The sequence below is a fragment of the Verticillium alfalfae genome, genomic scaffold (assembly GCF_000150825.1).
Source record: "Verticillium alfalfae VaMs.102 supercont1.8 genomic scaffold, whole genome shotgun sequence".
Lineage (NCBI taxonomy): Eukaryota > Fungi > Ascomycota > Sordariomycetes > Glomerellales > Plectosphaerellaceae > Verticillium > Verticillium alfalfae.
The window spans coordinates 1,575,333-1,588,346 of record NW_003315031.1 but is presented as its reverse complement, the minus strand read 5'-3'; the positions used below and the strand labels follow the sequence as shown (position 1 = coordinate 1,588,346).

Below are 13,014 nucleotides of genomic sequence, written 5' to 3'. Positions count from 1 at the left end.
CCCACGGTCCAATTCGACGTCGTCCAATTCGCTGTCAGAGACAGATTCCAATGCGTGCCTTCGGTCGTTGCCAACGCGCAGAGCAGCTTGGGGCGCGGTCCAAACTCTAGGCTCGCCGGGAGCATGAGCTTGGACAGTCCACCCCGCAGTCAGTCGTTGCTTCATAATAGTCTGCCTGGCGAGGCGCTTAGGAGGTTGATCAGGCTGTGCCGCTTTGTTCACCTGAGCAAGCGTTGGCTCTGCTGGTCGGGTTCTGCTCACAGCAGTGTGGCCAAGTTGATTATGCCATACAAGGTGAAGATCGAGATCGCTGGCATGACGAACAAGGAATTGGCGTACTTCCGCCTCGTGACTGGAGTAGGATATTTCGCTAGATCGGTCTTCATCGCCGAGCCAGAGGCCCAGGAAGTATGGATCGACGGGTACTTCTTGCTCGGGCAGCTCGAACCCAGGGGATCTGAAAAGTCGATGTTTGCCTTGTTCGGTGGGATCAAGAGATGCGAACTCTGTCGCGGTCATTTCAACTGTATCAAAGCGCTCTGTGGCCGAAACCTGGACATTGCCCTCCAAGCTTTCTCGATGAAGGACAAGGATGTGGTTTGGCGTTACGACAAGATCCTCCTTGCTGCCGCCAACTTTGATGCGGTAAAGACGATCGTTTCCGCTGACGATGTTAAACGCACGTCGCGGGCCGCCGTCAGGTCCCAGCAGCAAGTCGCCCTCTTTGACGTCTTCAACCGCAACCTTGGTGCTGTCGTATCGCAGAAGCATTGTTCCCTTGGCCAAGCACGCCTTCTCCCAGAAGAGGCCTTCCCAGGACGGGAATCCCGTGGCTTTGAAAAGCGTGTGCTCAAGAATGGTCTCAACACCACCAAGTGCTTGGATGACGTCAGTACGGTAGGCGTTGAGGTTCCAGAGCTTGCCGTCGTGACGCTGACTCGTCCACCAGAATGGGTTGTTCTTCATGAGTTGGTAAATCTTGAACTCAGCACGAGCGCGGAAGCCCTTGTCAAAGCTCAGCGTGCTGCGATCCTTTTGAAAGAGTGTGTTGATGCGAGGCAGACCGCGGTCCCAGCTGTCCTCGAGGTCCTCGAGCGTCAGGCGACGGTTCTGTTGGTTGGCTTCCATGCGCTTCTGCGAGTATTCGGTCCAGACGCGCTGCGAGTCGATGAACTCGGCTTCCCAAGGAATAATATATCGGAAAATGTTGGGAATGAGAGTCTCTTCGTCATGGGTCATACCAGACCGGTAGTGCGTAACTCCTGTGTCCGTTTGCTTGGACCACCGCTTGTCACTCGCGGGAATGAGGATGTGAGAACCAGAGATCATTCCCAAACCACCCAGTTCCTTGGGGGTGTAGAACACCGCAGGTGGGAATCGAGACGGCATCTTGGAATTCAGGCCAATCTTGACACGAGTCTGAATCTTCGTCTCACACTTAACAATGGTGTCTAGTAGCTCAATGGTTGAGACTGCAGCTTCGCGGTAGTAGGTAAAAAGAGCGATCAAGGCCGTGTTCCACTTGTTGGCGATCTTGGTGAATGTAGTGGAACCAGAAGACATGAGAATCTGACGAATGCGGTTGTTGAACTTCTGGATATCATCTTCAGTCACCTGGAGGAAGGCGTGCGCTGTTCGCTCCTTCGTGGTATTGTCGACAAGCGACCACACGCTGTCCTTGACAGGGAACTCATCGTTCTGATTCCGAATCTTGGGGAGAATGCGAACTTCGAAGCCGCACATGGAGAAGAGGAGGTTGGGGTTATCCCGACTGTAGACGCTAGTGAAGCTGTCATCCCACTCAATGGTAGTGATGGATCGCGGGAGGCGGTTCTTGAGGTCCCAGAAGACAGCCCTTCCTAGGTTGACATCGTGCCTCATCAACCGCATGCGAGAATCTCTTGGCCAGCACTTCTTGCTCTTAAAGCCGATAACATTCTCAAAGTTGGGGTCGGGTTGTTCAGTGAGGAAACGTTGGATTAGGTCACGCGAATCTTCCGCGGTGAAACGCAAGAACACCCAGATCTTGTCGACATAACGGGTGTAGAGACGAATCGGGTGACGGGTTTCCGTCTCCTTGTCGCGGAACTGCAGGAAGTCATTGGGGCTTTGAGGCGGGCCCGCAATCTCGCTTGCTCTTTGGGGGCCAAGAAGCAGCAGGTCCAGGACGAGACCGTAGTACTGGAAAACGAAGGCCGAAAACTGCAAGCCACGGATCATACCGTAGCTGTTGACGTGGTTCATGTCCTTATAGGTCAGCTGAACGTTGTTCTTGGCAGTGATGTAGTCTGCCAGGTTGTGGTCCATGATCAGTCTCAATAGTGAGTTGAGCAGAGTTAGTTCCATTTTGTCGTACACCTTAGACAACTCTGTCTCGATCATGACGTTGCACTCTCCGTTTTCGGTTTCCCAAACCTTGTCCAGGTTATTGATGCCCTGTGCCCACTTGTACACCAGAAGGGGAGGCACTTCCGAGTCTGAAGGTTTGATCCACGCAGGGAACAGATGGCGTTGATCAGCCTGGTACCAGAGATACTGGTCAAGGTAGGCATCACTGATCTTCTCAATAGGCTCGATATCATATACAGGATTGATTGTGCTGTAGTTGTCGTTCATGTCGATGCCTACCTCCTTGAAGGCACGCTGTGTCAGGAGGAAGCGCTTGATGCGTTCGAGGGTTGTGCCGGGGCTGTCATAAGCCTGCTCGATCAGGGCCAGCTCCTCACGCTGGCTCTGGTTCAGCCTGCCCTTGACAGAGTAGGCCTCACGGAGGCGCTCTAGGGCGAGGATGAGAATCTTGGTGTCATGCTTGTAGGACACGCTGGGGAAGGGTATGGGAGAAAATTTTCGCGACTCGAGCCAGTGCACGGTGGTGGTGTAGATAGCCACGGCCTCCTCAGAAGAGACGTAAGGACCGTCCTTCATGTGGTTGTGCTGGCGCTCCTGCTCAGCCTTAAGCCAGAGACGAGTCAAACGACCAACGTTCTTTTTGGCCACAGTTTTGTCGACCGTCGCACCACGTCGAATACGCTCTCGGTTGTAGTGAGCAACTGAGATCCACCAATCCGCCTTGGCTTTGACGTAACGCAGAATGATGTTTTCAATGGGCGCTGGCAAGCCAGGCACCTTCCAAGGAATGTTGCTCTTCCAGCACCTCCACGCTTCGGAAAGATGCTGGAGCACAGTGTTGACCTTGTTCTGCTTGATGCCTTCTGGCATCATGTCCATTAAGTCCGCCATGACCGAAGCGCGAAGTTCCAGGTCAAAGTGAGACTCGACACGCTGCTTCGTCACTGTTTTGGCGACACCCTTGCTGTGGCGGCCCTCGAACTGACGAGACAGAAGGTTGCCAAGCCATCGCTCCAAGAGTGGAATGATACCCCTCATGAAGAAGAGCCAAACTCGCCAGGCGGGAGCCCAGAAACCGCAACCGGGGCCCTTGCCGACAGGAGCAGAGTTGAAGCGATAGTAAATCAGATGCTTCAGATCCTTGCAGGAACGAATCTGGTGCATCAACTTGTACTTGTAACGGTACATGCCCGTTAGCTGACCCACATGGTTGAAAGCATAGAGGATGCCGTCTGCCAGCTGGAAGGGGTCGATGTTGCCGAGGCGGTATTGAACCTGGGCATCGACAATCAGCTTGGTCAAACGCAGGATCTCACGCATCAGGTGGAAAGCGTTGCCGAAACGCGACTTCTTTCGCTCCTTGGTTGTGAGGGTCTTGACAGGCTTCAGGTTGAAGTTGTAGTCGAGATGAAGGTAGGTAAGGTTCTTGCGGTGGATCAAGAGATTAAGCATGTTGAAACCTTGTCGGCAGACCTGCAAGCCGGCTTCGACCCAGTCGATGGTGGTCTGCTGGAAGAACTTGGTCTGCCTGAGACTCCGCATCAGGTTCTGTTGCTGCTGTGACTTTGGCTTCTTCTTGTGGACCTCGTTGAGAACGAAGTTCTTCAAGAGCTTTTGGTACGACACGCGAACCTTGACGGGAGGCTTGTCCGTTGGCGCGTGTTCGAGGTACCATTGCTTGATAAGAGGCACATCCTGGGCGCGAACCATGCGCCCGGAGCGCCGATCGAAGGGGAACGGCGCCCACCACAGCTCAATGGCAGCAGCCGTGTCGTCATTGAAGAGTTCCTCTTCATTCAAGAATGGCTCGACGTCGGCTGGCAGCTCAAACACATCCTCGTCCTCCTCGTTGTTGCCGACGCCAAAGAGCTCGTCCTCGTGGCTGATGGTAAGGTTTTTCGGTGCTACGGCGCGGGACGAGATCGGATTGATCCTGTGATCGAAGTGGAAAGCCGGCAGGTCCGGGTTGTCGGAACGCTTGAAGACGATCTGAGGGTATGAATGCCAAGCGAGATGAACACTACGGGGAAGAGAGTTGTAGAGATAGGGATACGCCACGCGGAACTCTGTTCTGACAGGATTACGGAAGATGATTCGGTCGATGGCGTTGAACTCTCCAAAGTCCTCATCATTGGGATCGATGTCCTTGTAAAGGGGCTCGAAGCGCGGTCCGCCTGGTAGTGCGACGTTGAGCGCCTTTCCGGTCAGGAAACTCTTGCGGTCGAAGAGGTAGAAGTAGTTCTTGTCGACAACGTCTGAAATGAGGGGTCGACTCAGTCGGAAGAGCGTGGCCATCTGAGGAAGTGTGAGGTTCCAGGACTTGTAGCTGTCGCCATTGACATGTGGTGTATCAAGGAGCGGCCTGTGATCGTAGAACCATTCGTAAACTGCTGCGTCTTCGTCCTCATTAAGCTCCATCTGGATCGGCTCCGCAGGCTCAACGTCTTCGAGGTTCTCAGACCACGACAGCGGGGGCTCTTCGTCATCAAATGGTGGGAAGCGCATACGCTTGAACAGCCTTCGGTCGGCCTTCTCCTTTCGCATGAACGTCCACATCATGGCCCACTGCGCGAAGAAGACAGGCTCGATGACGCGAGGGATCTCGTTGACGAGGGTCAGGCATCCGTTGACGTGATACAAAACCTTGACCTCGCGCGCTGACTCCCAGGGCATGGGCATGTTCTCCAGCAGCTTCAGGACGGCGTGCGGCATGAACTTGAGAGCTCCTAGATAGCTTCGCTTGTCGCTGGTGTACTTCTTCTGCGACACATCACCGATGTCTTTGACGATCTTGCGTAGATGCTCCGGTGGCATGTCAGCTTTCTGTGTCTCGACAAACCCGCTCTTCCGCTTCTCGCCAAAGCGGGCGCCTTGATCCCGAAGCCATTCCTTTTTCTTCTGGGCAAACTTTGCGATTTGAGGGTCGGTCGGAGGACGGTATCCAGGAGGTGGCGGCGCGGGGGCGGATGGAGGAGGAGGCAGCGATGAGGAAGGAGGAGGAGGCGGCGGCGGCGGAGGGCCCCATCCCGGAGGAGGGGGTGGTGGTTGTGAGGACATGTTGGATGAATTGGCGATTGTGATGATGCGAGCGAGGGCGGGAGGGAGTTCGTCTGAGCTCGACGACTGTCGCTGGCGCGACTCCCGAGACGCGTTAACCGACGTGGAGTCCGGGCGATGCGGCAGGGTATTCGGGAACAGAAAAAATCGCTTTGAAATGAATGAATGTGGTGAACGATCAGTCACGCGATTCGGGCTGCGATGACTGTCGTAACGATAGGGATCGTTACGAGATTGATGATGAAGACGGCTCGTCTCGATCACCTCGAGTTTTTCCTGACTGGAACTCCAGGCAGATGCAAAATGCACTAGTCTCATTCGGGTAAGGCCAGGGCCGTCGCTGCTTTAAGCAACGTGGGGTTCTTTGGGTCGCAACGAGCCAACCACCATCACTGAGTCACTCGCTGCCTTGCACGCACAGAAAATTACTGATTTTCCCCTCCACCAGTCTGCATCAATTTTCACCCACTATCACCCCCCTCCCTCCCCCCTCACCTTGAGACCGTTCGGGCATCCCCTTTTGAGCGACAGCAAAGCAACTGCCAAAATGTCCAGGTTCTTCCGCCGTGGTGGTGACGACAGCTCCTCCGAGAGCTCTTCCGACGAGGAGGAGCTCTACTCCGAGGAGGAGGAGGAGGAAGAGAAGAAGGTCCGCGACGACGACGATTCCGATGACGACTCTGACGATGATAATGACGAAGATGACTCGGATGACGACTCGAGCGACGATGATGGAGGAAAGGCGACCGGTCTGAACCGTTTCCTCAAAGATGCCAGCTCTGAGAGCGAGGACAGCGACGACGAGCAGAGGCTCAAGGTCAGGAGCGCAAAGGACAAGCGTCACGAGGAACTCGAGGCGACCATCAAGTTGATTGAGAACGGCGAGAAGAATGGCGACTGGGCCTCTATTTCGAGTGGTAAGGATTGACCCGCATGTTTTCGGGGAAGCGAGAAGGCAAGAGTGCTGATGCTGACCCCGCGTTACCAGAATTCGACAAGCTCAACCGCCAGGTCGCCAAGATCCAAGAGTCGAGGAAGACGCCCAAGTCTTACATCAAGACCATTGCCGAACTCGAGGACTACATGAACGAGGCCGTTGCCAAGCAGAAGGTCACGCCGAAGAAGATGAACGCCATCGCTGCCCGTGGCCTGAACGCTGTCAAGCAGAAGATCAAGAAGGTCAACAAGGACTACCAGTCTCAGATCGAGGCCTACCGTGCCGACAACGATGCCTTCATGGATTCTGAGGAGGAGGAAGAGAAGGTCTCCAAGCCCAAGAAGACTGTTCGCATCGCCGAGGCTGAGGATGTTGCCGAGCCCCTCGGCGAGGATGATGGCTTTGCCACGGTCGGCAAGGGCGGTCGCACCCTCCAGTTCACCCCCGAGAGCATCTTCAAGCATCTCCGTGGCATCCTCGAGTCTCGCGGCAAGAAAAACACCGACCGCACCGAGCAGATCAAGACTATGGAGAAGCTCAGCGAAATCGCCAACACGCCCTACCAGAAGGTCCGCGTCCTGCTTGCCCTCGTCTCCACGCGTTTCGACCTCAGCTCCAGCGGCGCCACTTCGATGCCCGTTGAGCACTGGAAGGCCGCCGAAAAAGAGCTTGCCACCCTGTTTGAGGTCCTCGAGGCCAACCCCGATTACGTGGTTGTCGAGACCGCCGAGGAGTGGGAGGATGACGAGAAGCCTCCTGCGCTTGAGAAGGGCGAGAAGTACATCAAGGTCCCTGGCAGCATCGTCTCATTCATCGAGCGTCTGGATGATGAGCTCACCCGCTCGCTCCAGAACATCGACCCTCACACGTCGGAGTACATTGAGCGTCTGACTGATGAGGGCGCCCTGTACAACATCATCTTCCGCGGCCAGCTGTACTACGAGTACCTCCGCAAGGATGCCGCGCTCGATATTACGCAGGAAAGCATCAACCGTGTTGTCACGAGGAGGCTCGAGCACGTCTACTTCAAGGTGAGCCCACTGTCTTTACTTTCAACCGACGATCTCTTGCTAACTATTGGTTCAGCCTGCCCAAGTCATCAAGATTCTTGAGGAGAACGCCTGGAAGACTGCCTCTGCCAAGGCCGAGTCGGACATTACGCCTCGCTCTGAAGACGCCGATGCCAGCAACCTGGTCAACGTTCTCTGCAACTACCTCTTCAGCAACGCCGAGGGTATCCTCCGTGCCCGCGCCATGCTGTGCCGTGTCTACTTCCTCGCCCTGCACAATGAGTACTACAACGCTCGTGACATGATGCTCATGTCCCATCTGCAGGAGAACATTCCCCAGTTCGACGTTCTTTCTCAAATTCTCTACAACCGTACGCTGGTCCAGGTCGGTCTCTGCGCCTTCCGCAAGGGTCTCGTCTACGACGCCCAGAACACTCTGCAAGAAATTTGCGGCAGCGGTCGCCAGAAGGAGCTGTTGGCGCAGGGCGTCATGATCCAAAGGTACAACCAGGTGTCGCCCGAGCAGGAGAGGCTCGAGAAGCAGCGCCAGCTGCCCTTCCACATGCACATTAACCTCGAGCTCCTCGAGTGCGTGTACCTCACCTGCAGCATGCTGCTCGAGATCCCCGTTCTCGCCCAGACCGGCTCATCACCGGATATCAAGAAACGCAACATCAGCAAGACGTACAGGCGCATGCTCGAGTACCACGAGCGTCAGATCTTCACCGGCCCCCCAGAGAACACGCGTGACCACGTCATGCAGGCGTCCAAGGCGCTCGCGGCGGGCGACTGGAAAAAGTCGATCCACTTCATCCACAGCATCAAGATCTGGGAGCTCATGCCCAACACGGATGACATCAAGACGATGCTCGCCAAGCAGATCCAAGAGGAGGGTCTGCGCACGTACCTCTTCACGTACGCGCCCTTCTACGACACACTGGCGTCTGAGACGCTCAGCGCCATGTTTGAGATGGAGACGAGCAAGGTGCTGGCTGTCATCAGCAAGATGATCAGCCACGAGGAGCTGGCGGCTTCGCTCGACCAGGTCACGTCGACCGTCATCTTCCGCAAGGGCGTCGAGCTCAGCCGTCTGCAGAGCTTGGCGATCGCCATGTCGGACCGCGCGAGCTCGCTCATCGAGACGAACGAGCGAACACTGGAGCAGCGCACGCAGGGCTCGGCCAACGCCTTCGAGAGGCAGGGCGGTCGTGGACGCGGCGGAGGTCGCGGCCGTGGCGGCAGGGGAGGCGGTGGCGGCGGCCGCGGCGGCGGTGGCCACGCGCAACGCCAGGCGGGTGGCACGCAGTTCACCGGCGGTGCGCTGGGCGCCGCTGTGCGGGGTTAAGCGTAGCCGTTGGTGGGCTTTTCTGTTTGCTTGCTAATATCTGCGGTTCTGGCATCAGGGTTTGGTCGCTTGGTCAAAAAAACAATCAGGCGCGTAGGGGTGGTCGGTCAGAGGACAGGGGACAGCCCCTACGTTAGGTATGACGTGTAGCTTCGCGGAATAGAGGCTATAGAATGCATTTTCCCCCGTTACGTTGTTGAAGCCGCAAGGATGACGGTGATTGTTGATTTGGCAAGATGTATGTGTATCAAAAATTCCGCATGTTGCAAATTTTGATGGAGCAGAAAATTGAATACATGAAAACAAGAATCAGGATCTACTTGACAATGCTCGTCTACATCAGTTTCCGGGAAAAGAAATGATATGCCTCAGAATTTGGATGATCGATGGAGAGAAATTGGTGCTTTTGTCGTCAAGTCTTGGTGAGATCCCACATGGGAAAAGCCTGGAGCATCAATATGCACCCCGAGAGCTGGCTGCTCGCCACCAAGATGCACGTGATGCCACAAAACGACGCGCGCGGGCTACTTGCGCCTGACCCGCGCGGGCGAAAATTGGCGCCGGACCTGTGGAGTAGGCATGATACCAGAAAAGGTCGTCCACGGCCAGGAAGCTTACTCAGACCTAACAAATAGGCCGGCATAACCACCGAGTGGAATCGGCGCCTTCGAATGACAACATCAGATGTGTGATTGGACGTTCTTTCAACTCTTTTGCAGGTCTAGGTGGCCGGAGGAGAAACTATAGAAACATACAAAACCCCATGCCTGGCTTTCGGTCGTCATGGTCGCCATCGCCTGTTTTGCCAATGAACTCACTGTCTCAACTCGCGACCGTCCCCATAAAGCACAGCATTGCAAGGCTCAGAGCCACGCCGCAAACCAGACTACTCAGCACTATCACAGCCCGCGATCTTCTGCGGCCAGCCAACACGCATATATCGAGACGAAACTGGTCGCAGCTGTCTTTCACAAGCCCCAGACCCAGTATGGCTTCACTCCACGAGCAGCCGGCTGTGTGCGAGCCATCAAGCGCAGAAACCTCCTCAACGCCAGAGGCCCCCGCAGAGGCCCAGCTGCCACCCCTCTCAGCCGCTGACTTTCGCACTTTCAATACCCTCGCCGTGAAGATGGACTACTTCGTATGATCCCTCCCTCCCCCCCCCTCCCCGCTATTTTCCCATTTTTGTAGCGCAGTCTTTGCTAACACACGACTCAGCACAACCACTTTCGCAAAACGTGGACCATGCTCCACACGGCGGCGACGAGCAACAAACGGCCGCAAGGCATGTCAATTCGGCAGTTTCTCAGCGAGGGGCTCTCGTTCATCCAGCACCTCGAGGCGCACCACTCGATCGAGGAGAACTACTTCTTCCCGCAGCTCGCACGCAAGATGCCCGAGTTCCGCGGCGGCAAGGCCGAGCTGCTGCGGCAGCACCGCGAGATCCACAAGGGCATGGAGGGTCTGCAGACGTACCTGCGCGCATGCCGGGCCGGCGAGGTGGAGCTGCAGATGAGCGTGCTGCTGGAGCAGCTCGACAGCTGGGGCGGTGTGCTGTGGACGCATCTGGATCAGGAGGTCAAGACGCTCGGCGCGGAGAATATGCGCAGGTACTGGACGCTTGCTGACATGAAGGGGTTCATGATATAAAAATGGCATGGCGCTGGCGTTTCGCTGGAGCTGACGGGGCTCTTTTGCATGGACATGGCGTTGCAATTGGTATTCGGGGCAGCGAATTGAAGAGGATCGTGTTTGGTAGTTAGAAGTACAATTTAAATAACCTGGCATTGTCGTAAAAGTTAACTGCTCATTCTGAGAGGCTATCTGACACCAGCGAAGTGGTTCTTTGTCCTGCTGAGAAACCATGACCGTATTCTAGAGCCAAACCCATCATGTCGCACCCGTTTATCATGTACGATAGTCTAACATCCTCAAGCTGTGTCCTTCCAGAGCTGCCTCATCTGGACAATGCCGGGCACACAGCCGATGGCCCAGACGACGGTGTCATTGAGAATCCCGTCGGCCGTGCTCCAGTGCACCGTCAATGGCGCCCACGCCACGTTCCTGACGAAGCTCCTCTGCCACGCGGCCTTCCACTCCTTGTGCTCCGCGCTCGTCACGTCGCCGCTCTTGCGACGCTGCCTCTCGATGAGCAGCCGTCCAATCTCGAGCCCGACGTAGGCCGACCACGACCTCGTGCTCCAGCGCGCGGCCTTGACCTGCTGTGCCGGTGTCAGGCCGAAGACGCCCTTGCCGCTGAGGAAGTAGGCGTTCTCGAGCGACTGGAACAGCACGAGGGTGATGAATTGCGCCCAGGCAACCGTCTTGTCGAGCGTCTCGGCGCTCGTGTCGGGCTTGGCGCCTGTCTTCTCGTCGACGGTCTGGGGCTTCTTCTTCTCGAGAAGGGGCAGCACGAGGCGGCGGCCGGCAAAGTAGATGCCCAGCAGGCCCCAGGAGCGCAGGAAAACGCGGCTCTCGCTCAGCAGCAGGGACAGGGCGCGCAGCCTCGTGGCGAGGCGCAGGGCGAGGCTCGCGACCGGGGAGGCCTGGGGCGCGGCGGAGAGAAGCAAGGTCGTGCTCTCGGGGAGGGAAAAGGCGAGGGTGATGAGCTTGTGGGCGGAGCGGTGGAGCGCCGAGCGGCTGGCGGCGTCGAGCAGGTTTGAAGAGAGGCGGGCCGTGTAGCCGATGAAGAGGAGTACCGTGTCGATGCCCGAAGGGGTCTGCATGCAACGGTGGAGGTGGGCAATGAAGGCGTCAATGTTGGAGGGCGTCGCAGCGAGGATGGCGCTGAGGGGCAGCTTGGGGGGAGCTGGTGCCGGGGTCGGCGGGGCGATGGGCTCGCCAGAGGGCAGGTCTGTGATGGCGTTTGCTTCAGTCATGGTGATGGCGTGGTTGATCTTGCTGCTCCAAGGCTGTCGGTATATTCGGGGAGGGCTGCAGTATCGAGGTAACGGGTTCGCGTCGAGGGCTCGGGAGGGCCTTGCTGAGGCTGCTGAGGTTGCTGACTAGGAAAGCTCTGTATGGCTGGGTATAGACGACGAATGACAATAAGATGAAGAGAGAGATGCGATATTCACTGGCAGCTGGCCATCGATACGACAATTCCACGGAAGAAGGCTAAATGGCGGAGAGCAAAGACACGATCTCCAATGCTGGCGAGAAGGGGTCGGCAGCGAATGCAGCGAGTGGAAGTGCCGCCATCTGCCTCTTCCTCTTCCCCAACTTCCCCTTCCCCTTCCACCTTCCACCTGGCATGGGAGCTCGCACGAGGCGGCAGTCGGCCTTCGGCCCTGGAGGGGAGACCTCGGCAGAACGTAGCGCGGCTTGTACGTACCTCGCTACCTAGCTAACGATACCAAGCTGGCTACGAGGGCAGGTACTCAGGGGTGTCAGTCCCCCAGACCCCGGCGCTGCGGGGCGCTACGGTTGGCCCTTGGCGTCCCTTGCCCTGAGGTGGCTTGCCGACACCTCGGTCTCTGGGTACGTCTATCTGCCTGCGATCTGCCGCTCCGTACGTCGCACTCGGATCAACAAATCAACTACCTACCTACCTACCTAGGTACCTGGAGCGTTTCATCTGTCTTGTCAATGCAAAATGCCGGAGACGTTGCCGACATGAAGCCAACGACTACTATACGCTCATCTTCCTGGCACTCATCCTCACGAGGCGAGACCCCGCGCACCCATCTCAGATTCGACGTGTTCATATCCACGCGAATCCACAAAAACCTCCACCGCGCCAGGAGTGCCCTGACCCGGAACGCCGCTTGATCAGATAAAAACAGCGCATCCACATCTGAGCCCTCATCCGTTGTTCCTCTCGACAAGACTCCACAAGCCATATTCTGGCCTGTCCACTACTTATCCTCTTGCTGCCGCCTCAACCCGGCATCCAGCTTCACAGCATTCGGCGAGATGGCAGAGTGGTCTAATGCGATAGACTAGAAATCTATTCACTTCGGTGGCGCAGGTTCAAATCCTGCTCTCGTCGTTATCCTTTTGCTGTTTCGTGCTACTTCCCTTGCTTCTCGACTTTCCTGTCTTGCGGGATCCACAAGCTGTCTTTTTTTTTCAAACAATATTTTCCGCCTGATTTTTTTCTTACTTCAGCAGTCAGACTTTGCTTCGTCCTCATCCACTCTGTTCCCCTTGCTGGTTCAGCATAATCCTCCAGACCCAGCCCCTCATCATCAACAGGCGAGATGGCAGAGTGGTCTAATGCGATAGACTAGAAATCTATTCACTTCGGTGGCGCAGGTTCAAATCCTGCTCTCGTCGTTCTACTTTTGCCTTCGTTTTGACAACCATCGTGTTGA

The 13,014-nt window shown here is 56.4% G+C and overlaps 6 protein-coding genes and 2 non-coding genes across 8 annotated transcripts; 5 read left to right on the top strand and 3 right to left on the bottom strand.

Annotated features, from left to right (window-relative positions):
* Positions 1 to 605: 605 nt before the first annotated feature.
* VDBG_06914 (pre-mRNA-processing-splicing factor 8) lies at positions 606 to 1,881 on the bottom strand (the record flags this gene model as incomplete). The annotated part of the gene is made up of 2 exons (XM_003003306.1): positions 606 to 625; positions 684 to 1,881. 2 exons carry the CDS (start codon positions 1,879 to 1,881, stop codon positions 606 to 608), a joined length of 1,218 nt encoding a protein of 405 aa, XP_003003352.1.
* Positions 1,882 to 2,248: 367 nt separating this feature from the next.
* Positions 2,249 to 5,406, bottom strand: VDBG_06913 (pre-mRNA-processing-splicing factor 8; the record flags this gene model as incomplete). The annotated part of the gene is made up of 2 exons (XM_003003305.1): positions 2,249 to 2,288; positions 2,357 to 5,406. 2 exons carry the CDS (start codon positions 5,404 to 5,406, stop codon positions 2,249 to 2,251), a joined length of 3,090 nt encoding a protein of 1,029 aa, XP_003003351.1.
* A 547-nt stretch (positions 5,407 to 5,953) lies between these two features.
* VDBG_06912 (eukaryotic translation initiation factor 3 subunit 8) lies at positions 5,954 to 8,698 on the top strand (the record flags this gene model as incomplete). The annotated part of the gene is made up of 3 exons (XM_003003304.1): positions 5,954 to 6,323; positions 6,395 to 7,374; positions 7,430 to 8,698. 3 exons carry the CDS (start codon positions 5,954 to 5,956, stop codon positions 8,696 to 8,698), a joined length of 2,619 nt encoding a protein of 872 aa, XP_003003350.1.
* Positions 8,699 to 9,686: 988 nt separating this feature from the next.
* VDBG_06911 (conserved hypothetical protein) lies at positions 9,687 to 10,348 on the top strand (the record flags this gene model as incomplete). The annotated part of the gene is made up of 2 exons (XM_003003303.1): positions 9,687 to 9,839; positions 9,917 to 10,348. The coding sequence occupies 2 exons, from the start codon at positions 9,687 to 9,689 to the stop codon at positions 10,346 to 10,348; spliced, it is 585 nt and encodes a 194-aa protein (XP_003003349.1).
* A 281-nt stretch (positions 10,349 to 10,629) lies between these two features.
* VDBG_06910 (conserved hypothetical protein) lies at positions 10,630 to 11,577 on the bottom strand (the record flags this gene model as incomplete). The annotated part of the gene is made up of 1 exon (XM_003003302.1): positions 10,630 to 11,577. One exon carries the CDS (start codon positions 11,575 to 11,577, stop codon positions 10,630 to 10,632), a length of 948 nt encoding a protein of 315 aa, XP_003003348.1.
* Positions 11,578 to 11,819: 242 nt separating this feature from the next.
* On the top strand, positions 11,820 to 12,469 carry VDBG_06909 (predicted protein; the record flags this gene model as incomplete). Its single annotated transcript, XM_003003301.1, has 2 exons — positions 11,820 to 12,024; positions 12,258 to 12,469. 2 exons carry the CDS (start codon positions 11,820 to 11,822, stop codon positions 12,467 to 12,469), a joined length of 417 nt encoding a protein of 138 aa, XP_003003347.1.
* Positions 12,470 to 12,607: 138 nt separating this feature from the next.
* On the top strand, positions 12,608 to 12,689 carry VDBG_15139. The gene has a single exon. It is a non-coding gene; the product is annotated as a tRNA-Ser (tRNA).
* A 205-nt stretch (positions 12,690 to 12,894) lies between these two features.
* Positions 12,895 to 12,976, top strand: VDBG_15138. The gene has a single exon. It is a non-coding gene; the product is annotated as a tRNA-Ser (tRNA).
* Positions 12,977 to 13,014: the final 38 nt, after the last annotated feature.